This window comes from Adelges cooleyi, unplaced genomic scaffold, assembly GCF_023614345.1.
Source record: "Adelges cooleyi isolate 19-005CV unplaced genomic scaffold, UGA_ACOO_1.1 ACOO_flye_CR_arks_rails_tigmint_CR_PRNA_307, whole genome shotgun sequence".
Lineage (NCBI taxonomy): Eukaryota > Metazoa > Arthropoda > Insecta > Hemiptera > Adelgidae > Adelges > Adelges cooleyi.
The window spans coordinates 145,961-171,135 of NW_026095978.1; the positions used below are offsets into that span (position 1 = coordinate 145,961).

The 25,175-nt window shown below is 33.3% G+C and overlaps 2 protein-coding genes across 2 annotated transcripts in view; one reads left to right on the forward strand and one right to left on the reverse strand.

Annotated features, from left to right (window-relative positions):
- Positions 1 to 25,175, forward strand: part of LOC126839796 (synaptotagmin-7) — a 107,737-nt gene that overhangs the window by 12,767 nt on the left and 69,795 nt on the right. The gene's annotated exons all lie outside the window — the stretch shown is intronic.
- LOC126839797 (uncharacterized) lies at positions 14,318 to 16,830 on the reverse strand. The gene is made up of 2 exons (XM_050575208.1): positions 15,870 to 16,830; positions 14,318 to 14,393 (listed from the first exon to the last, which is right to left on the reverse strand). The coding sequence occupies exons 1-2, from the start codon at positions 16,762 to 16,764 to the stop codon at positions 14,332 to 14,334; spliced, it is 957 nt and encodes a 318-aa protein (XP_050431165.1). The 5' UTR covers positions 16,765 to 16,830; the 3' UTR covers positions 14,318 to 14,331.

Genomic DNA, 25,175 nt, shown 5'->3' on the forward strand with positions numbered 1-25,175 from the left:
GCCGGGCTAATAAAAATCAAACGGATCATAAATTCGCCCAGCGAACGTTCGCCTTGGAGTCGCTAAGTCACCCGGCGACAAGTTATTACTTTTTTCAATACAGCATTTAGTAATTTGGTTCCATTGGAGTATTATTAGTATATCATATTGAAGTACAAAATACATTGTGTTGGCGTATATGGAAAAAAAAATAATCAAACCCCCAAAGATGCTGTGATTGAGTCAATCTATAAACTTGGGTACAAGGGTTCATATGGGTAAAGTTTGTGCTACAAGACAAAGATACGCTTTTTTTCTAAGAAAACGCGAGTGTCTCACGTTAAAATGATCACACTGTATACGTATACACTGTACACAATAATAATAATAATAATAATAATAATATAGGATGGCAATTTCGAGTAACACCGCCGGTACCGTCGCCATGCCAAACAACATACATATTATTATTGTTATTATTGTTACAACTACCGCCGACGTTTCCCCGTTGTACTTACCGTGTACATGCATGTGTGTTTGCTAATAGGATAGATACCGAGCATTTTCTTAACTAGAATTTGTCGTTAAACAAACGTACACAGGATGTCCACCGTCTCCTTATCTACTCCAAACACTCGGGGGCTGGTTTATATATGTATATATATATATATCATAAAAAATAACAGTATACTCTTACGGTGTTATTAAACTTAATTATAACATGTACATTATTGATCTGCTATTTGCGTGCTGTTTAGTTTTGTTACTGTCAAGAAAAAAAAAGGGACGAAAACAATAAAAAAAACTCTGTTTGTGTTTGGCCTAAAGTAAAATATTAATCAAACAAATATTTTTAATACCATTTGTTCGATCGACATTGAATATCCGAACACTTTATATATGAGTTATTGCAAAACAGTCAAATGTGTATATTAATACGATACGTGGATAATTTTTCACAGAATTTTAACAGAAAATAAAAAAAAATATATATTAGTTTTGAATTTTCATTAAGAAATTACCCTGTGGATAATTTTTCAAAAAATTGTTTTTATCGAAAAATAATATTTTTTTATTCGAGGGTTTGAAAATGATGAATGTAAAATTTATAAAGTATTTATGTTTGTTTTCCCACCAAAATGTGATCTAAAATCATTTTAACAACAGTCAACAATGGAAAACAATATTATTTTAAAAATATACATCTGCTGTGTGGCAAACGTTTTTGGTGTTATATTAAATTATCGACTATGACTGTGGAACGTGCCAAATTAAAACTTTTATTTTCATCGACGACTCAAAACATTTGAGACATGAAAGTCTATAAGTGTTTTTAAGCTCTTTGTCTTAAAGCTTGAGATAACACTTTTTCCATCGTATAAAATTCATACATAGAATGTAAGTTCAAGTTTAAAAAACTAGTTATTTTTTCGCTTCACAAAAAAAACATTGAATCATGCATAATATGGTTTTGCAGTTTATTGTAGTACATAGGTATCACTTATCTCGTGTCTCTTATCACTTATATCTTAGCTCTTGTCACTTATATCTTATCTATAACTTCTTGTCTCTTATTTTTTTATTCAGCCCAAAAACATTTCCATGTTAAATATGGTCATTTTTTAAACTTTTTTCTCGATTTTGAAGGGGAAGGGGTGAACATTTTCAATTTTTTGCCAAATAATGTTGCTCACGGGTACGATTTCTGATCCATAGAGTTGTTTTACAAAGTAACCGGTTCAGAGGTTTTGAAGATTAGATGTCTCGATGGTCGAGACACAAACCAAAATATAATAATAATAATAATGAAAAACGAATCACTGCTGAATATGAAATTCAGACAACTCTGTTAGTGTATGCGACCACGTGACCTGAAGTTTTTTTCTGCATCGGTCACTTGTGTTTACCTAACAATATATAAGTTTCCTATCCCAACCCGTAAGTTCTATTAGCGAGATTGTTTACCGCGACGGAAGAATAATATACTTTATTATTGAAAGAAAAAGCGTCGGGCAAAAACAAAACAAACACACATTTAATCTTTAAGGCGTGAAAAGTAAACGGCCGGCGATAGACCCTAAAAACTAGCTAATAAGCTTAAGTCCGAAAGTTTGTCCTTTATTAACTAACTGTTTGGGCAGGAAAACTACAAAAAAAAAAAAAAAAATACCGTTAAGATATTTTAAAGCCGGTGCATCCCTAGTTCCCTCCTATTCCCAGGTAATCGTCAAAATTATGCACTATTAGCCTCCCAACGATCCCTTTTAAACCAGGTATTGCATTCTGCATACAACCAAATTGTACATTGTCTTGGTGGAGTAATTATTGTGAATATCGTTAAAATTAAAATAACCATAAATTGGAATATTATCAGTTGTGGTATCTAGTTGATTGACACGTTCACAAATTACTATTTCACTATTAGAATTGATTTTTCATCTTTTTGAAGTATCCAAAACTGAATTGACTTGTTTTTCGTTTGTTGGTGATTTCAGTACATCATCTGTTGTGGTTAATGTAATAGTACAGTTTTCTTTTAGCTCTCTATAAAATAATATAGCAGACCATTTTCGACGAGCCGGGTTTTTAAGTGTACTCGAACTAATTATCCAACAAAGCTTCGTGGTTATGATCTAACATACATTCTTCGATATTTTCACCTGTGCTTACCTTCAACAAGCTTTGCATGTTTCACATATTTTCCCTTTGCACCATAAATCGCACAAATTAAATTATGTTTATTTCTATTAATAAATTATAATTACACACATAAAATTATTAAGTAAATATTTTATGAATACAAACGAGTTCAGAGTTCTATAGGGCCAAACTTACAATATAATATTTTATAATATTCCACCGACGGACCTCGGTAGGGGCTTAACACAGCAACCGCAGGCGGCCTCGACTTTATCCGTTTGTATTTTATTATTATTATTTTTTTTGCGCCGGAAATACCCCCAGGCGTTCCAAATAGCAGCACTTCTAATAAAAAAATAAAAATAAAATATGAGCAACTTAATCCCGTGGAGTTTAATAATTATTTATTAATTTTTTACAATTGGTTAGGTCTATACACTGAAAACAACAATGATTTTCGATTAATATTTACAAAACAAAACGCGTTAAATGAAACAATTATTTTTAAGTGTAATGTATCTATATAAATAATCGAGTTCTCGCAGAATCTGTTGAGTGAATCTTTTAAGCGGCTCGAATAAGTTGTACAAGGGTTAAATATCTTAAGTCACCATTGCACCATTCTCTCCGTTTATGCCAGTCTAAAACAAAGCACTTATATCAGTGTCAGTAGTTTAAAGACAACTGTTATTGATTAATCCTATAGACAAATTACAAAGACATAATTAATTGAAACGGTTTATATTGTAAAAATTTAAAAGAAAAAAATTCCACAAGTTGTTTTGTATGCGAAGGTTAGGTTATGATAACGCGATTGATGCACATATTACTACAGTAACCTATCGTTAATGCCATAAACCAAGCCAAAACTTTGACAAAGCCAATATATTTACTTAAGCAACACACGTGTACAAATTTTAACGAATAATTATTTGTTTTGTTGATAACTATTGATCCACGGCATGGCATTGCGTACAATATAATATGTATGTAATTATTATTGATATCAATAAATCTAAAAAATATTGACTTGACGTCCTCGTGTGGTCGTTAGTTATTATTTTAAATGGTTCGCAACCGACTAAGCCTATCACAACAAATCGAGGAGATAACATTTTTTTGTACATTTGCTTCTAAAAAAAAAAACCATTTAAACCCATTATTTTAGCTTTTATAATCACAATAACTAATACTTATCAAGCCAACAATTATTTTGTATTTATTTTTACCATAAAATGTAGTATTTGGCAAACCATTTGTGTATATTTTTGTAGTTTTCTTTTTTTTATGGAATTCGTTAAAATATCGATTTTTTTAAAGCAAAATTACTATTAAAAGTTTTGGAAATCGACGGCAATTATATATTTTGTAAATAATAATTTTCCTGAGTATTAAATCCATTTACTGTTGTTCCATTATAATAATGGAGATGAACGCAGTAAAAACATGGTGCATGTCACATATAAATGCACACTGTTATACTAATGTTTTTTTTTTATAGATATTATGCATCAACATCATTTATTAATTGTTGACTACAATACCATTGGGATATAAAACAAAAAAAAAAAACTTCTTTTAATTACAACTATAAAACCATCCGACCACTGACAACAACAAACGCATTACCATATTATTATTATTATCCTTTGGGCGAATCGGACGAACTATATTATAAATGTTGATTTATGATTACTATTAACGTTCTTATGGTTATTTACAATGGTTCTATGGACCGTAATAAATTATCAATATCTAGTGGAAAACACTAAACTATAATTACTAGGCGTTGACGATTGTTTACATAAAGTTGACAGTAAGTCAAGTATAATTGAAATAATTTTTCTCATTCAAAACAAATTTTCGCCAGCCAAACTGTATTATATTATATTATATAAACGGTCACCGTAAAAAAACGTTTTACACACCTCAATCTCTGTGTCAGCCTTTCCGAAAACAAACGCTTGTCGTCGACAGAGATGTTTGCAAAATCTTATTTCCGAACGTCAACCGTTCATCTGCATAATTTATTCCCACCGCATCCAGCCGTACAATAACAAAACGCCATCGAACAACGATAGTCTTTCTTCTACTCTCCCCTTAACCTAACCTATCCTATCCTCCTCCCCTTCTTCCCGTAGTTTGCTTATTATGTTATGTCACTAGTCGCCCAAGACGCGACAGAGACGGCGACCGAGATTTTATTAAAAATCTAGTTATCCGCTACACAATACAGGCCGGGCGAAACCAATACCAAACACTGTATCAGGGTTTTAAAAAATAATCATCTAGATAATAATATAATATTATTCAAGTAAAAGTTATTCGAATGATTTCCAAACAGTTTGCAAGTGTTTTTTTTTTTAGTAATTATATTTTAATAAAACATCATTTCGTATAAAAATATTACGTTACATTTTTTTTTTTTTTTACAAAAAACAATCTATACAAAAATATGTACAACAAGTTTTTTTTCTAAATTATATAACAAATCTTGAATATCTTGGAAAGGAAGCCACCCATTGGTAACACCTCTATAATATGTAAAGTTATGTTATGTTATTGAGTTGTTTATTTTATGTTAGTAGACAGTATTACAGTTACGTGGGTACTACGTTTACAACAAAACAATATATAAAATCAGTATAACGTATGAAGTTTTATTCGAATAAATTGGAAAACAATTATTCGTTGTGCCAATTCGATGTACAGTTCAAACATAGTTCAATAGTGCATTATTAACTTTAGATGTGTTTGTAACATTTTGATAAAATCGAAAAAAGTAGACACGTGTACCTACTGATTTGTATAGTATGCTTACAAAAAAAAAAAAAAACTGTTTCAATCGGTAAAATATACAAACAAACGTCGACCAATTCGTTACTAGTAAGACAAGTACTTGTTGCCTGTTATTTAAATTAATATTGAGCGTTGTAGGAACATCCGGAAATGTATACAAAGTACAGTGCTATTTCTTTCAGAACCGAAGCCAACGGAATGTAATAGTTTTAATTAATTTACACACACAGTCTATGTTGTTGAGTTGAGAAAATATTGTAGGAACCATGTGGAGAGGGGTTTGGCATATCCTATTTCTTTGAACGACGTGACAAGTTAATCATTATTATCGCCCCGGTTATTCTGAAACCGAGTGGGGCATACCTTGGCTCGTACAAAGGCGCTTTGAACGGGAAAGTCAGGGTGTCGAGGTGACAACACCAAACCATCCCTAAGGATCAGTCAAGCGTGCACGTGCTATCGAGATGTCTTAAGCATTTTCTACGGCCGGAATTCCGCCTTTGATGTACAAAAGACAACGGTTTCGGCCCGACCCAGCGTCTTTTAAGAAGCTGGAAGTTTCAAAGGCACATTGCACCCAATTTATGGCATACTGCCAGACCCGAGGAATGTCACCGCTGGTATACACACCTTATACGAGTGTCGTTGTTAAAAGTTTGCACCGTTCTTAATTGCAAAAGTGATCGGCGCTTCGTGGGTTTGGCGATTAAAACTTTACAAAGCGATAATGAACTGCAAAACTTTCAATATTGGTTGGATAACCGTACTAACAGAGTGCACACTATCTCACGTTATTTACCGTGCAATAACGGTAGGTATAAGTTAGGTTCGGTCGGTGCCGTACCATGGATACCATGCATACCTTGCATACCATGGAGAATAGGGAGCTGAAAAGAAGGATATAAGTTTCACAATGATATGTGTGTGTGTGTGTTTTGTGTCTTTAAACACTATTTACTATCATCCAATTGACTGGATTAGCAATACGCCATAGATCCAAAATTTAAAATGTCAATACCTTCTCTACCGAATTTAAGACTTAAGAGCTGAAAATTATATTCAAAATAGGTTTAGTAAAATATAGACAATATTTGTTTTATTAAGGAAATTATCAAAAGCTATTAAAATTCGGATTTTAACCTACTATGTTTATGAAGTATACAAATATATAATTATATTATAGTATAATTTTCATTATCCAAATTATTAACTGTGCTGCATAATATGTTGTTTAGCAAACGTCATGGCCAGTTTTTTTCAGTGTCATAATTACATATTCTAATTAAGCTGTTACTAAAAGTTTACAACGAGCCGGTTGATGAACATAACCTAAAATCCATATAATATTATTATTTATTCTGCGATTCAGTCTGGTATGGTGTCTGTGGGCCACAAGTATGTTATTATTGTATAAAACGGTACAACTTAAACGGTTTATTTAATAAATACAATTGGCAATTTCATTGTAGGGGCCCGAAACTCTTATAATCGCATTATCTCGAATAATGCGGACCGGCAAGTATTGCGGGCAGGTGCTCTCATACATCATTGCCAAAATCTCAGCTCATCCGTCAGCCTTAACACAGGTCGTCGGCGAAACGGTCTGTCAAAAAAAAAAAAAACACAAACACAAACATACTTACATATTATCGAAGAAACGTGATATCCCTCGGACGCATTAACAAGCGTAATGTGTTTTTAAAGGCTATCCAAAGCGTCCAAAGCGGAAAAACGAGATATTGTGTTATACAATAAAACGGTAAAACATAATATCAGTTTCAACTAACCTAACCTCACCGCGGCATCGCACTATAATACTGCAGAAACGCTTAAGTAACAATATAACCGTCGGGGTGAAATTCATAAGGAATAATAAACGAGGGGATGACGTGTGGAGTGCACAGAGAATAGCATCGAACAATCAAACGGATTCATAGTGGTCGAGAGAGAAAGAGAATTTGGCCGACCTATGTCATATTTTGTACGATAAGAGGTGTTAAAGAAATATTACTTATGGTTGGCAAACATAATGAGCGTTTTTCGTTTTGATAGTATCGAGTTACCAGTATTAACCTTAATAGGCCTTCATTTTTGCATAGCTAAAAAAATATTAAAAGAAGTTAGTTTTCCAAGTCAGGCAGCGAGTTTTTTTTTACTTTTTTTTCTTCTTCTCCGCCATGTTTCACTTCTCTCTCTATAAATTTCTCAATCTCTTATGCTTTGCCTTATTTCTTTATCGGTTTACGATTGTCTTTGGACGCAAGGCTAAAGATCAATGAACTAAAGGTATTAATTTAGGCAAAAGAAAATGCAGACAAACATATGCCTTTTTGTCTAAATACCACAGAGCTTGTGCAATTTTAATAATGCCCGAATCTCGTCTCATAATAATTTTTCGTTTGTTTTACAACGGAACCGACGGGAAAAGTAAGTTTCTCCATCTCAATTCATCCCTTCCCAAGCTTTATTTTATATCCTATGACTTCTTACTCTGTCCAACCCAGGCAATCCACTTCGCTTTTATCTCTTTTTACTCAATTCCATAGACCATCCCTGAAAAAATGTATGGACATACTATATCCATATACATATAGAGCCTTTAAATTATATAAAGGGTGATCCATCTGATAATAATAACCCTGTCTTGACTGTATTCACAAAACACACATCTGATTGCCACGTCGCAAAACATGGTGACAATACTTCAGTTTTACTTCGAACCTGAACAGAGTTACAACTGTGCATTATAGAAAAACTCTTTTACCAAAAACGTTTGCATATTATTTCACCTGGGGATTATTTTTATATTTTTTAAACGCTTAGCACATAAAAGCGTCTTATTTAGAACTGAATATATATTTACAAAAATACATTAAAAACTGACTTAAATGCATATTGTTCGTAATATTTTTTACGAAGTTAGTATTAGTTATTAAAATAGTTGGGGCCACACTGAAATGTACAGTGGTTTCTAGTTTTGGGAAGACATCAGATATTTGAATAATCAAATTTTTATCTTGTACATAATTTTGTAAAATTTAGTAGACGATGACAAAAATATATACAATATACATAATAATAAATTATAAAGTGTTATGTTAATGTTGCATTTCACTATTTTCTGGTTTGTTTTGATTAAATTGGATTTGTTTTACGTACACGAAACCTAGTTCCGGGTATTTTCTTACCATCTCTTCCACAACTATTTTAATTTTCAATTTGACAGCCGGTATGTTATTAATTATCTTATACCTTCGCTTGGGTTCATATACCTTGACGTTATCTCTTATTATGAAGTAGGCGTTTGTGAATGGTACCAAATACAATTTTACCAAACTGTTTAAAAATGTTTATGTAACCCTCTTGATATTTTGGTAGTCTGTGGTTTATATTCAGTACTAAATCTTGCAACCCTACCACGCTACGTAAAACCGAATTCAAATTTAAATAATTTTCTTCGAGTTGTACCAAATTCATAAGATAATCCATCGCGTCATATATGCAAATAAACATGTAAGTACTCTTTTTGATTTCACGCACTGCTAAGTGTAATAATTCCCATTGTTTTGTATAGTTTGGACAATAATCGTCACTGGAAACATTTATTGTGCCCTTTCGTTTTATTCGGTCGTTACGCCTTTGGTCTCTTAATCTGTTCTTCAACAACCAGCCAACGCGATAGCATTGCTGTGTTATGCTTTGTACCAACGTTATGAAATGTAACACTGCATTTGTACATACACATGCTAGCATATGAATAGTGCTGCGGTATGTTTCATCGACGTTGGACGCGTCGACTGTAGTTAAATATAAATCAAGACCGGTAAACGAATCTTCTTCGTTTTGGGCTCCAATATCGTCAATCTTACCCCATGCTGAATTGTCGAGGAGCGCCTTCAGTATGATAACCCGTTCGTCTTGACTGTATTCACAAAGCACCACCAGCTGTTGTTGATGGCACAATATTATCATTGCTAAAGCTAGAAATCTGATTGTCACACCACAGAACATGATGAAAAACACTTCAGGTTTACTTCGAACTTGTATAGAGTTACAACTGTGCATAATAGAATAACAGCTGAACTGTTTTACCAAAAACGTTTACCTGGGGATTATTTTTATATTATTTACGCACTTAGCACAAAAAAAGTTTCCTATTTCGAATTTATGTTAGGTAAAAAATTGTTTGTTTATCAGTGCCGTTTGTTTACTTATTATTTTGCACAGCCGGCGCGACGTTAGGTACATTAGTTACAATAGTACTGAAGAGCAATAAAAACCGTGGTGTTTATAGCACAAAACTGAACAAATAAATTTAAATAAAATCTGTCATATCTTTGTGAAGCATTCTGTATATAGTCGTCGAGTAGCTTTAAACAAGCCGTTCCATAACTCCTCTTACTAAAATTGAATACATATTTACAAAAATACATTAAAAACTCACTCAAATGCATATTGTTCGTTATATTTTTTAAGAAATTAGCATTAGTTATTAAAATAGTTGAGGACTTACTTAAATGTACAGTAGTTTCTTTTTTTGGAAATTAATTAGATTTTTGAATAATCGAATTTTTATCTTGTACATAATGTTGTAAAATTTAGTAGAAGACGACAAAAATATAAACAATATACATATTAATATATTATAAAATGTTATGTTAATGTCGCACTTCACTATTTTCTGGTTTGTTGTGATTAATTTGGATTTGTTTTACGTACTTGAAACCGAATTCCGAGTATTTTCTTACCATCTCTTCCACAACTGTTTTAATTTTCAATTTGACAGCCGGTATGTCATTATTAATCTTATACCTTAGTTTGGGTTCATATACCTTGACGTTATCTCTTATTATGCAGTAGGCATTTGTGAATGGTACCAAATACAAGTTTACTAAACTGTGTAAAAATTTGTGTAATTTTTGATTTAATGTAACTACAGAACTATCGTCTGCATTTGTGTAACCCTCTTGATATTTTGGTAATCTGTCGTTTATATTCAGTACTAAATCTTGCAACCCTACCACGCTACGTAAAACCGAAGTCAAATTTAAATTATTTTTTTGATCGTGCTGTACCAAATTCATAAGATAATTCATCGCGTCATATATGCAAATAAACATGTAAGTACTCTTTTTGATTTCACGCACTGCTAAGTGTAATAATTCCCATTGTTTTGTATAGTTGTGACAAAAATAGTCATTGGAAACATTAATTGTGCCTTGTAGTTTTATTCGGTGGCAACGCCTTCGGTCTCTAAATCTTTTCTTCGTCAACCAGTTCACGCGATAGCATTGCTGTGTTATGCTTTGTACCAACGTTATGAAATGTAACACTGCATTTGTACATACACATGCTAGCATATGAATAGTGTTGCGGTATGTTTCATCGACGTTGGACGCGTCGACTGTAGTTAAATATAAATCAAGACCGGTAAACGAATCGCCTACGTTTTGGGCTCCAATATCGTCAATCTTACCCCATGCTGAATTGTCGAGGAGCGCCTTCAGCATGATAACCCGTTCGTCTTGACTGTATTCACAAAGCACCACCAGCTGTTGTCGATGGCACAATATTATCATTGCTAAAGCTAGAAATCTGATTGTCACACCACAGAACATGATGAAAAACACTTCAGGTTTACTTCGAACTTGTATAGAGTTACAACTGTACATAATAGAATAACAGCTGAACTGTTTTACCAAAAACGTTTACCTGGGGATTATTTTTATAATTTTTACACGCTTAGTAAATAAAAGCGTCCTACTCAGAATTTATGTAAGGTGATAAAATGTTTGTTTATCAGTGCCGTTTGCTTACATATTTTTTGCCCAGCCGGCACAGCGTTAGGTACCTACTACCTACATAATAATATGATCTGGCCTAATGGAAATATTGCTTGCTCTATACAGCAAATATATGAATACTTAAAAACTGATTTCACAAAAAAACGCACCAAATCTAAACACACCTTATTATGGTAAAATCAATTTTTAAATTTTAAATTGCGATTCACTATTTTACAGAGTGTTTATTAGGTACGTTGCCATGTATATTAGTCTGAATAGCAAATGCATGTACATCCGATTTGAGTCCTTTCATTTAAAATCATCTAACGTGTGTGCGAATGTATGATAGGTTATTATGATTTTTTCAAAAAAATGATCTAAAAACACCTAATGTTCGCGTGTCATATGTATAATATAGTGTTTTTTTTATAGAGTCCATGATTATAAAAATATTATCCATTATAATACAATATTAACTATATTTTGCTGCTTACCCGTCCCAGGTTCGTACTCGTCTAGTAACCATCACACGATGGTAGCGTTGGGCCTATATAGCCGGTTAAGCTCGCATGATAAACTATTATTTTGTATGCTATTAAAATAAAAGTGAAAGGCAAATTATGACACTTATAAGGGAAAATGTAATATCTTTCCAAGGTTGTAGCAAACGATGAAAAACCGACTATTTTTTGTTAAATTTTCTTTTTCTAGCAACTATGTTGACAGGTATAGTTCATACCTGTATAGCGTCCGTCTTCAGCGGACTCCGAGCTATAAAACCATACAAATTTCAGCTCAAACTAAGTAGTAGGTAAAGTTTACCCTTTACCTACTAATATATGCATTGATTTGTGCACAATTGTCGAAATTCTATTTAAACTTCAACCCTCGTGGGACACGGGTTAATATTAGCATTTTTCAATTCTTTATTTTTTTTTATCTTATTTTTATTGTATTTACAAACTTTTGAGATGCATGTCGTGGTTAAAATTCGAAAATAGACTTTTTAAGGAGTAAGGACCACCTTAATATATATATTTTTTTCCCAAAAGGATTGTATAACACTATAATACCGTGACGTTCTATAATAATACTGTCGGTTGTGTACCTGTTGGAAACTAATAACGTTTTCGGTGTTGTTTCGTTGACCTTTAACATCCTCCGGGACCGTCGTGAGGTTAATTGAAACGTAAATATATGCACAGCCTAAGTATGTGTACGGCTCAATGGATATCCTCTTTGGACGCGGTCCTTCCGAGACCCGACCCGTCGCGTCCAGCTTAAATAATGTAATTCGCTAAACGGCTGCTAATGACATAAACGTGCGTGGGGTGCGGTTTTCTGCAAAAAACCCTTTTGGGGCTTTGGCCCTCCCCAATGATAATAATATAATATTCTGTCCGTGTTTTGAAATATGAATGACATAATATAATACATCGGATGGAGATAGTGAAACATTTTTAACTCATCCAAACGATTACACGTTATCTCGTATCCTACAATATTAGCCAATCGCCCAGCACTGTTGGAGTGTGAGTTTGTTAACTAATTAGCCGGATCGCATAACACACACACACACACTTAGGTCAAATGAGGAGGGTGGGCAGGGTCACGGGATAAGCCTTCTGTGCCAATTACCAACGACTGCGGTCGGTTCGTGTGTGTGTACGGTTTAGTTAAACGCAGCTGCCACATTAAAACATTGTACGGATATCAGTGTAAAAAAATGTTAAAAAAACCCTATAAAAAAATCGTTCCGTGCCCACTGGATTTATTGTTTTTAACTTGCACGTCATACCATTCTCCACAGTCGTTCGGACTGCTGTCTTGGCCTGTTGATAATTTTTTTAACGTTTTTTTTAATAATTAATGTACACCGTGTGACACGATAAAAAAATATCCACACACGGTCTAGATCGACTGGGACAAATTACAAGTCTTTTCGGCCGCAGTGGGGAAACGACCAGCGTGGAAAATCGATAAATATCTTCAAGGCCACGTTATACTACCCCGTAGAGCACACACCAAATGCTATGCATCCCTTTACTACACTTTTTTTACGCCGCAAAACCGCACTCTGGATAACTTACAAAGTAAGAGATGCATATCGGCCGTATATTTTTTTCGGAGATACTATCGTTAAACTTTTAATTTAGCCAACATTTTTTTACATCATGCTTCTGGTAGGAAATCAAGTTTAACATTATGTTTTATCACGCAAATGTGTCCAATCGAATAGTTTTTACATGCATTGTTTAAAAAAACACTAAACAATACCGCATTTAGAAAATAATATCTTATTTTTTTGTTTGGTTTTAGTTGCAATTAAAAATGCTTCTTTAATAAAAGTAGAAGTGCCCAACATACAGGGTATTCTTTTATCACGGGCCGCTCATTATCTCACTGGGTTTAATAAATAATTTAATTTTTTTTTCATAGTGTCTTTGTATAATGTGATCTCAATTATTATGTTTCAAATTATGACGTTCTACCCCCTTCCCAGTATTTTGAATAGCATCTTTTAAAACTGGCAATGTAGATAGACTTATTTATACTTCAAAAACATCTGCATATGTAGGTATATATTATACAAACTTAACTAAATTCGACCTGTCGTCAAGCCTAGTAACTATAAACAAAGATTTAATTCGCTGTTTTTTTATTGTAGTTTTACTGTATTATTTTGCACAGCCGGCGCGGCGTTAGGTACTTTAGTTACAATAGTATTGAAGAGCAATAAAACCCGTGGTGCTTATAGCACAAAACTGAACAAATACATTTAAAAACATCTATCATATCTTTGTGAAACATTCTGTATACAGTCGTCCAGTAGCTTTAAGCAAGCCGTTCCACAACTCCTATTATCAAAATTGAATACATATTTACAAAAATACTTTAAAAACTGACTTAAATGTATATTGTTTGTTATATTTTTTAGGAAATTAGTATTAGTTATTAAAATAGTTAAGGACATACTGAAATGTACAGTGGTTTCTAGTTTTGGAAATTAATCAGATTTTTCAATCATCAAATTTTTATCTTGTACATAATGTTGTAAAATTAAGTAAAAGACGACAAAAATATATACAATATACATATTAATATATTATAAAATGTTATGTTAATGTCACACTTCACTATTTTCTGGTTTGTTGTGATTTAATTGGATTTGTTTTACGTACTTGAAACCTAATTCCGAGTATTTTCTTACCATCTCTTCCACAACTGTTTTAATTTTTAATTTGACAGCCGGTATGTCGTTATTAATCTTATACCTTCGTTTGGATTCATATACCTTGACCTTATCTCTTATTATGCAGTAGGCATTTGTGAATGGTACCAAATACAAGTTTACTAAACTGTGTAAAAATTTGTTTAATTTTTCATTTAATTTAACTACAGAACTATCGTCTGCATTTTTGTAACCCTCTTGATATTTTGGTAATCTGTCGTTTATATTCAGTACTAAATCTTGCAACCCTACCACGCTACGTAAAACCCAGTTCAAATTTAAATAATTTTCTTCGTGCTGTACCAAATTCATAAGATAATTCATCGCGTCATATATGCAAATAAACATGTAATTACTCTTTTTGATTTCACGCACTGCTAAGTGTAATAATTCCCATTGTTTTGTATAGTTGTGACAATAATCGTCACTGAAAACATTAATTGTGCCCTGTAGTTTAATTTGGTGGTAACGCCTTCGGTCTCTAAATCTTTTCTTCAACAACCAGCCAACGCGATAGCATTGCTGTGTTATGCTTTGTACCAACGTTATGAAATGTAACACTGCATTTGTACATACACATGCTAGCATATGAATAGTGTTGCGGTATGTTTCATCGACGTTGGACGCGTCGACTGTAGTTAAATATAAATCAAGCCCGGTAAACGAATCGTCTACGTTTTGGGCTCCAATATCGTCAATCTTACCCCATTCTGAATTGTCGAGGAGCGCCTTCAGTATGATAACCCGTTCGTCTTGACTGTATTCACAAAGCACCACCAGCTGTTGTTGATGGCACAATATTATCATTGCTAAAGCTAGAAATCTGATTGTCACACCACAGAACATGATGAAAAACACTTCAGGTTTACTTCGAACTTGTATAGAGTTACAACTGTGCATAATAGAATAACAGCTGAACTGTTTTACCAAAAACGTTTACCTGGAGATTATTTTTATATTTTTTACACGCTTTAGTAAATAAAAGCGTCCTATTCAGAATTTATGTAAGGTGATAAAATGTTTGTTTATCAGTGCCGTTTGCTTACATATTTTTTGCCCAGCCGGCACAGCGTTAGGTACCTACTACCTACATAATAATATGATCTGGCCTTGGAAATCTTGCTCTATACAGCAAATATATGAATACTTAAAAACTGATTTCACAAAAAAACGCACCAAATCTAAACACACCTTATTATGGTAAAATCAATTTTTTTAAATTTTAAATTGCGATTCACTATTTTACAGAGTGTTTATTAATGTTTTCAATCATCAAATTTTTATCTTGTACATAATGTTGTAAAATTAAGTAAAAGACGACAAAAATATATACAATATACATATTAATATATTATAAAATGTTATGTTAATGTCACACTTCACTATTTTCTAGTTTGTTGTGATTTAATTGGATTTGTTTACGTACTTGAAACCTAATTCCGAGTATTTTCTTTCCATCTTTTCCATGACTGTTTTAATTTTCAATTTGACAGCCGGTATGTCATTGTTAATCGTATACCTTTGCTTGGGTTCATATACCTTAACGTTATCTCTTATTATGCAGTAGGCGTTTGTGAATGGCACCAACTTCAAGCTTACCAAATTATGTAAAAATTTGTTTAATTTTTCATTTAATTTAACTACAAAACTATCGTCTGCATTTTTGAAACCCTCTTCATAATTTGGTAATCTGTCGTTTATATTCAGTACTAAATCTTGCAACCTTACCACGCTATGTAAAACCCAGTTCAAATTTAAATAATTTTCTTCGAGCTGTACCAAATTCATAAGATAATCCAGCGCGTCATATATGCAAATAAACATGTAAGTACTCTTTTTGATTTCACGCACTGCTAAGTGTAATAATTCCCATTGTTTTGTATAGTTTGGACAATGCTTCTCTCTGGAAACATTATACGAGTATGTGCCATTTACTTTTTTTCGGCGGTAACGCCTTCGCTCTACTAATCTTTTCTTCATCAACCAGTTCACACGATAGCATTGTTGTGTTATGCTTTGTACCGACGTTATGAAATGTAACACTGCATTTGTACATACACATGCTAGCATATGAATAGTGCTGCGGTATGTTTTATCGATGTTGGACGCGTCGACTGTAGTTAAATATAAATCCAGACCGGTAAACGAATCTTCTTCGTTTTGGGCTCCAATATCGTCAATCTCACCCCATGCTGAATTGTCGAGGAGCGCCTTCAGCATGATAACCCGTTCGTCTTGACTGTATTCACAAAGCACCACCAGCTGTTGTTGATGGCACAATATTATCGTTGCTAAAGCTAGACATCTGATTGTCACACCGCAGAACATGGTGAAAAACACTTCAGGTTTACTTCAAACTTGTATAGAGTTACAACTGTGCATAATACAATAACAGCTGAGCTGTTTTACCAAAAACGTTTACCTTGGGATTATTTTGATATTTATTACGCGCTTAGCACAAAAAAGCGTCCTATTTAGAATTTATGATAGTTGAAAAAAATATGTTTGTTTACCAGTGCCGTTTGTTTACCTATTTTTTGCACAGCCGGTACAGCGTTAGGTACCTACATAAAAATATGATTCGGCCTAATGGAAATACTGCTTGCTCTATACATAAAATATGAATACTTAAAACTGATTTCACAAAAAACGCATCGAAGCTTTTTGTAATTTTCAATTGCGATGCACTGTTTTACAGAGCGTTTATTGGGTACGTTTCCATGTATATTAGTCTGAATAGCAAATACATATACATCCACTTTGAGTTATATCATTTGAAATCATATAAACTTCTTTAATATAAGTAGAAGTGCTCGACATACAGGTTGATTCTTTTATCATGGGCCACTCATTATCTCACTGGGTTTAATTATTTTTTATTTTTTCATAGTGTCTTTGTATAATGTGATCTTTATTTTCCACAAATTATTATGTTTTTACCCCCTTGCCAAACTAGTGATGCGTTTTTAATGATGAAAATTTTTCACGAGGAGCTTGTACTTCTTGTAAACTTTGAGTTGACTGATTTATTGCGAACTATGCTTTAGGACGTCAGATACGGTTTTTTTATTTTATTCATTTTTACTTTAACAAAATACATAATAACACTCGAATATAATACACATATTTTACTGGCACAGTATGCATACACACAATACACGGTGATTGTATAAAATAGATACGAGACGCCACTGTTATGGAAACCCGAGATAACTGCATCTTTTGGCTATAGAAAAATTACATAAAAAATATAATAACCAGATCAAGGTAAATTAAAGGTTGATGAAGTACTCCATCTGTGTAATATATTAATTATTATCACCATAAATCATTTTGTAACCGAAGACCGGATTTTTCCAGGTGAACGTTTCTATTCAAACAGATGTCATGTTACATATTAAATATTGAATTGTTCAATACCTTTGTCTCAGTGGACCATTCCTTCTCATTATTAACAATATACTAATGTATTGTATATCAGACTCGTTGTTGTGTTGGTTGAGCTTATATTTGAATACAAAAAAATATCAGCAAGTCAAAGTAAATTGTTTTTATCTGATCATTTTTGTTTCTCCGCCATGAGTTCCTCCGGAGAGGTAAAAACAACATAAACTTTTCTTATTTGCCATAATTTTGGGATTTAGCAGTAATTGTTTAATGTTTTTCGCTGATGGCCTAAAACTCTCTTAATGTTATCTAAGAAATTGGATTAAAGGATTTAAGTTTAATACGTCTAAATGCAAACAAATCTTCCTTATCAGTCTACAAAAAAGACAAAATGGTTTAATAAAATCTTTAATGGCTTTTTAATGAATTACCATCAGTAAGACATTATTAAGTGTATAGTGTATGTCTTGCTGTAGTGTCTACTCCTGACGTCTTATTTCAATGTGACTCAAAATTATAAAATTCAAGAATAAAAAATATAATTCAAAAATTATATTTTTTCATGGTATATTATTTTTTTAATTTATTATATTCAGTAGACACCTAAGTACAATTTATTATTAGATATTTTCTGCTCATTAATATTATTCTGGGTCTGGCTTGCTGTAGTAGGTTTACTGCCTTCGTAGGCCTTTTGATAATCCGTATTTACTGCGGTAATTGACCTAGGTTGTTTTTTGCTACGATAACAATAATAACAAAATATAAAAAAAAAAATATATCATCTAGTGTTTGTTTTATAGCATACGAGGGTTGCTAGTGACCCTCGCTTTGACTGCAACACGTGCAAAAAAACAATACTAACGGTTCTATTGAATTACACACCTTGAATAAACCATTAGGGCACAATATCAAAGGGTTTATTTTTTTTTGGGGGGTTTTGTTTTGATCCCCGTACCTTGGTCAAGCCAAAAAGCTTACATCAACCCGAGTTGAAACCAAGTAAATTCTACTCACTATATTTGTATGTGTACGGATTATAATATTTGTCTTCAATTTTAATAATAATAATTGTGAGAATCAACGATTGAGTAATTTATAAATAAACGGTTATTTATCATTCAAATTAAACTGCAATTATACAATTGCAATAAGTATTACTACAACAAGTAGCAATCGGATAAATCTGCTGCACTGTATAGCTAGTAGCCAGGTCAAGGATTATGTTGTTATTTTCAAGTTTTCAAACGTTTGCCAAACGACGATTATCATCATTATTAATTATTGTTGTTTGCAGTTATGTCTAATGTTATGATATAACCTTCAGTAACCGCCACACGCCCTTACACAAACCACACAACTACACTAAGCATAATATTACTCATATTATAATGATGGCACTCTGAGTCATGCATTGGCATACTTATACGAAGGCTGACTTATGGTCGGTACAGAGTACACCTGCATGATTATCTGGCGTAGTGATTAACTTAAATTACAAATATATATATATATATATATATCAAAACTACTTAGAGTCCGTTCCGCTCAGATAAGCTATTTGGGAAAAACATGTTATTGCCATTTTATCGCAAAATAATACCAATTAAAATAATCATACGATGTGCGTCCGCTGTAGCGTCCGCCCATCAATTCAACACAACTTACACAATAACACATTACACAGATTACCATATCCATATAAATAGGAGTAGAACTTAGGGCTACTCCAGACGAATTACTAGACTCAAGCAAAATACATCTCTGTAGCAGTTTGTCTACTTATATTTTACATGTACAATAAATTTAAACTTATAATTTTAAAAGTCTTAAATTATTTACAAAATCCATCTTCCTGAATTGGTTTCAACTTGAACAACTACAAATTCCTTAATAGTTTTTGATACTTGTATCGAGAACTATTACACTAAATATGAAAAAAATAACAATAAAACGATAATGGGTATATTTTGAGCTGTTAAAATTATGATTTCACAAAATATGAAAACTTTCATAAAGACTTAAACATACCAACACTCGACCAGTTGGCAAATGTCATGTATATGTCATGTCGTGTATAACTTTCACAACATTTGCTTAGTTTACTTACTGTTTAGATTTTAAATATATTTTTTGTTAAAAAAAAAAATTTATAATTTTGGGAAAACGCTAAAATAACATTATAAAATAATCCAACGGGTCCAACGAGAGAGACGGTGATTTTTTATTTAATAATATTTTTACAGATCCAAAAAAAAAAAAATATATATATATATATATATAAATAGCTGCGTCGTCTAAAATAAACACTGCACGGTTAGGCCCTTTTTTTTATTGTTTTTAAATATTTTCCAGAGATTTACCGCATATATTACTATCACGAGATATAAAATAATATTATTATATATGTTTACCGTCGTAAAAGCGACAATAATGGCCGCTGACCTGTATATTGCAGAAGTATCTATAATAATAATAATATAGTGTAGTATACCGCGATGAAATCGAGAATAAATATAACAATAAAATAAAAATCAATAATAATAATAATAATAATAAAAAATACATACTTTTTTATAGGCGGGTTTTTATGGACGAAAAACTCTAAGCTATAGATAGAAGAACACTCGTGCTCATAACAGACATGCACTGTACACGACTTTTGTCCGTAAAGTCTAACACCCCTTCGGTGCAAGCACACGTTTTCAAAGATATAGCAATTTTGTTTTTATTCCGTTGCCGGTATTCAAACAACATAATATTGATGGGTAAAAACGTATTTTGGACGCATTAAATACCTAAAAGTCGTAACTCGGCACAAACACTAACGACGCGATAAAATTTTTATATTACCTACTCGATTTTTAAACACTTTTTATTACACGATGAGTTGGAATTTATCCACAACCAATACCGACGTCGAATGATTTGACATGTTTTATTGCTTTGCTTCTTCACCAGCTAGCAGATAAACCTGGGCGGTATGACCTCCAGTAATAAAGTAAGATGACTTTTGCCCATAACGTTATTATTGTTGTTAAAAAAAACTATATTGGCTCAAGTACAGTGGCTAGGTAATTAAAAAATTACAACAGCACATGTACAACGATGTGTTTTTCACAAATGGTAACAGATTTAGACTTAATTTATTAGCTTTCCACCGTTTCAGTAATCACCTTGAAGAGTGGAGCAATTGGAAAGTGTGTAATAGAGTTTTAGGTCATCTACAAAAAGTTTGCACTGACAAAATTGAAAAAAAAAAACATGAACCGATATTCATTAAAAATACTTTATAAAATTGAAAACAACTAAGAAGATAAGTGCGCACCTTGTGGTGGGATACCTCATGGTGTCAGAGACTTAGAGGATAAATTATCATTTAATTTTACTTGTTGATAACGGCAATTCAAATAAGATTTAAAACCATTTAAAATGATTCCGAATTTCATGGTTTACTGATTCAACTGCAATTTGGCTCTAATTAATCAATGGCAAAATAGACTGTTTAGTGCAAATCAACTATTCTGCGCCTAAGCAACTTTAAATAAACATAGCGGATGAATAATTGTATTTTCTGAACTAATAACGCGGTACCGAAGTCAATAAACGAGTCGGAAACGAATGTTATCGTTATTAGTACTTATTGTATTAGTAGTATTGATATTAAATGCCACCCCCGTGGCGCTTTGAGAGACAGAGAAAACGACGCAAAGACATTCGGCTGATTTACAGAGCCAGTTAGTAGAGTTTAAAATTACCTATCCAAAACTGATCAGTTCATGTTGATCTGCAAATGTAAAATACGTGACTATTTAAGTGTCTCCAAAAAGAAACGAACTTGTTTTAAGAGTCTTCTCTCTAATGATATGACACTGTATTATACCGATGTTAGGCTTGGAATCAATGTAACTCCTTTGGTCGTATTTCATGACCTACATGTTGAATATTTCGAGGCGTATACTTAACTTGAAAACCTACCACGATTGCGCTGATATCCGGACATCCGGTATATAAAGGGTGTGCCGGCATGGAACATACGTTACAGGGTTGAATATAAATCCATTTGTTCGGTGTTTCATACATTATACAGACACTGGCCCGGCACAAGTCAGGATTTATCCGATGTGTGGTATTCCGCTGTTGACTTGGCTGACTTGGGAATTTTCGGCGCGTACTCAAGCAAAGTCCGGATTATTTTCTTGTGTTCTCCACCACGCAGTCTTATTAATGACCGTATCCTCTCGCCGAACGTACCTGACCGTCACGGCTGATTTATGGGAGTTTTCTACGCGATTAAATCCGCTAGACCCGTCAGCTCTGCTGCCCCGGCGACTGCTGATTTCATGACTTCTTTCATGCGGTACCGTTGAGTTATGAATCATTTCGGACGTTCGCCCCGTTCGAGTGCACCGCACAGCCAACGGCTGTTTTAGGATCCATTAATCATAACATTGACTCCGGTACACGGTGGCGATTCAACCAGAATGTTATCTCTGGGATGAACATTGGAATATAGTTAAATAATTCTACTTGCTGCGAAACAACCGAACGAGATAGATCTGGATGATCCTGAAATTTACCGGAACTTGTTGACAAGACGAGTGTGTGGCTCTGAAGTTTCAGCGAACCTTTATTTTTCGAGATCATTAAACATCAACGTCTCGGCTAGCAATACACTCAAATCGCATTCAGAATTCTGTGTCTTTGATTTGTTCCAAAAGAGATTTCAATAGTCATCGTAAAGACTCGAGATCAAGTTGTGACGTCATGAGATGTGTGCCGATCACCTTGGATCACACATATGGACGGACATCTACTGGAATCAGTCATCGTGTCCAAAGCAAACGACTATGTACCTTCTCCACCTTAGATAATAATATATTATATGGTTTGAAGCATGCACGCATGACATCCGATCGGTATCGGTGTTTTTTATCCAACGCTAACCATTTATTTCTCCGTGTTTGTATACTGTCCAGGACGAACTCGATACATCAAATTCACAAAGCCCAAAACGACAAAATGCATTAGATAGCCATCGACTCTAGCGTGGAAATGTGTAAGCAACACCACACAAGCTGTAATGATGCGTTGGCGATGAAGGGCAAGACTTGTTTAACACATCTGCTAGACAATGCGAGAAGTGGGCATCACGTATGTCCGTATCACGTATATAAATAATATTCCACCAGAAATGTTTGCAAAAATTATGGCTACCCTACGCTCAGCCGTTATACACATTTTGTACCATAACAATAAACCTGACGGTCGTCGACAACGAGGCGCATTAAAGGTGCGAATAATAATTAATTACACTAGTCCACGCACCATCGGCATGCCTGTCGTGTATGCGAATGGTTTTGTCGTTAATCCAGAGGTGTCCGTAGAATGTTTTCCATGTACCGACCCGTCCACGCTGAATAAATATTTCATGTTAATATTATTACAGTTTGTAGGGCGCACATGGACGAATGGAAAACAATTATTAAATCACTAATCTCTAACCGATGTGTTCAAACATTTAAAATATGATAGAAATGTTGCCATCTTGCATTCCATCAAACAGTGGTTTAGCTTTGTGCGGATCTGTGCAGGTGTTTGTTTTACATTGTTTTGATTTTTTTTTTTCACCAGACCGCTATTTTTATGGATCACAAATCGTACACCGATAATACTTTACAAGGTCCAAAGATGTAAAAGTTCACCCCGTCTGCTTAACACTCTTCGAAATCCAGAAAATTACAAAAAAAAAATCCCGCCAATAATCCGGTTAATCAAATATCAATTATACCAGCGTTGTTGGGCTGTATAATATAATATAGTGGGACAGTAATACTATAGCAGCTTAACGGGTTCGTTCTCTGTACATTCAACACAAAGGACACGGCAAACGAATAGGTACGCATCTTGATAATTACTTAAGTTTTCCAAAGTAGACCCGAATCGAATTTATCGGGGCGCGTATTGTCGGTAATGTGCATTTTCATTGGAATGCATGTGAAAACAAAATATAGGAGCGGTTCGCAACTATCAAAACGGCTCGCTGAGAATTATTATTATTATTATCATTGTGGTGAGCCACGCAGCTGTAAATAACACTGCCCGTTTGGCGCCAGCACAGTGTGTAGTCTTAGTCTCGGTATGATTGGTATACACCGTCCGAATAGTGTGCTAGAACAAAAAAAATATATATTATATTTATAATAATATTTCCCACTCTGGACAACAAAAAAGACTTACCGACTAAACCTGGGTACTCATAAATAACATGTACACGTGCGGGAAGCTCGTTTTAGACAGTAGGTACCGCGTTATCGATTCCACGACAAAAGCCAGAGGTTAGGGTCGGCTATGTGTGTGTGTGTTTAAACGAAAGTATTAATTCACAAAAACTGATAATATACCCGTCTAGGTCGAAGGTCACACGCCAGTAATAAAATATGGTTTACCATTGGAAAACAATACTGTGCTCGAGACCTGGGATTTTGTTCGTTCGACCAGTACCGTACCCATTGGTAGCATATAATATGCTCTCCGCCCCCATGCGAATCCTTCAAGTCGTTCAGGAAGATTAAAATTCGAAACGCCAACATTTTTTTAAAAGAAATCTCAGATTTTTGTCTTAAATCTCGTAAAAAATGGAAAAATAGAGAATTAAAAAAAAAATACTATTCTAAAGGGTTTAATAAAAATATGTATTTTACCCAATTTAATAAAAAAAAAACCCTAAAACTATTAAAAAACCATTTTTAAATGTAACGTAAAAAAAAAAATATTTAATAAAAAAGTTTTAAAACTCTTTTTGCATAATATAATAAAAAAAAGTGTACACGAAATTTTGAACAAACAATGGTTGAAAAATAAATATAAGGTTTTAATAATAATAAGATAATCATCTCATTGTGGGTGTTTTAGTTTTAACCACCATTCATAAGGTGTTTTAAATGTTGCTTCTAAAGTACTTTATTTCCAATGATAACAACTGCAGCAATGTAACGTTTGGTAGATATTTTTTTTAACATTCCTTTGCTCTTTGTGATATTCATAGACAGAAAATATATTTCCATAATACTATAAAATAATAAATATCAGTGAATATCATAGAAGAAATATGACTAGAGACTTTGTTTTTGGTGAATTTAAGAAAAACCCAAATACTATTAATTAGGTACATAACACGCCTGGTAACGATAATAGAATTGGAAAACTTAAAAATATGCCTTTTTAAATTGTGCTCAAAATTGGATTAAATGCTGACGACAGGAAAAAGTGTCGAAAATCCAATTTGCCAGTTTTACTTGATTCGAATTAATATCAACACGTTAACGTCCAACCTTGTAATCGTTAATCGG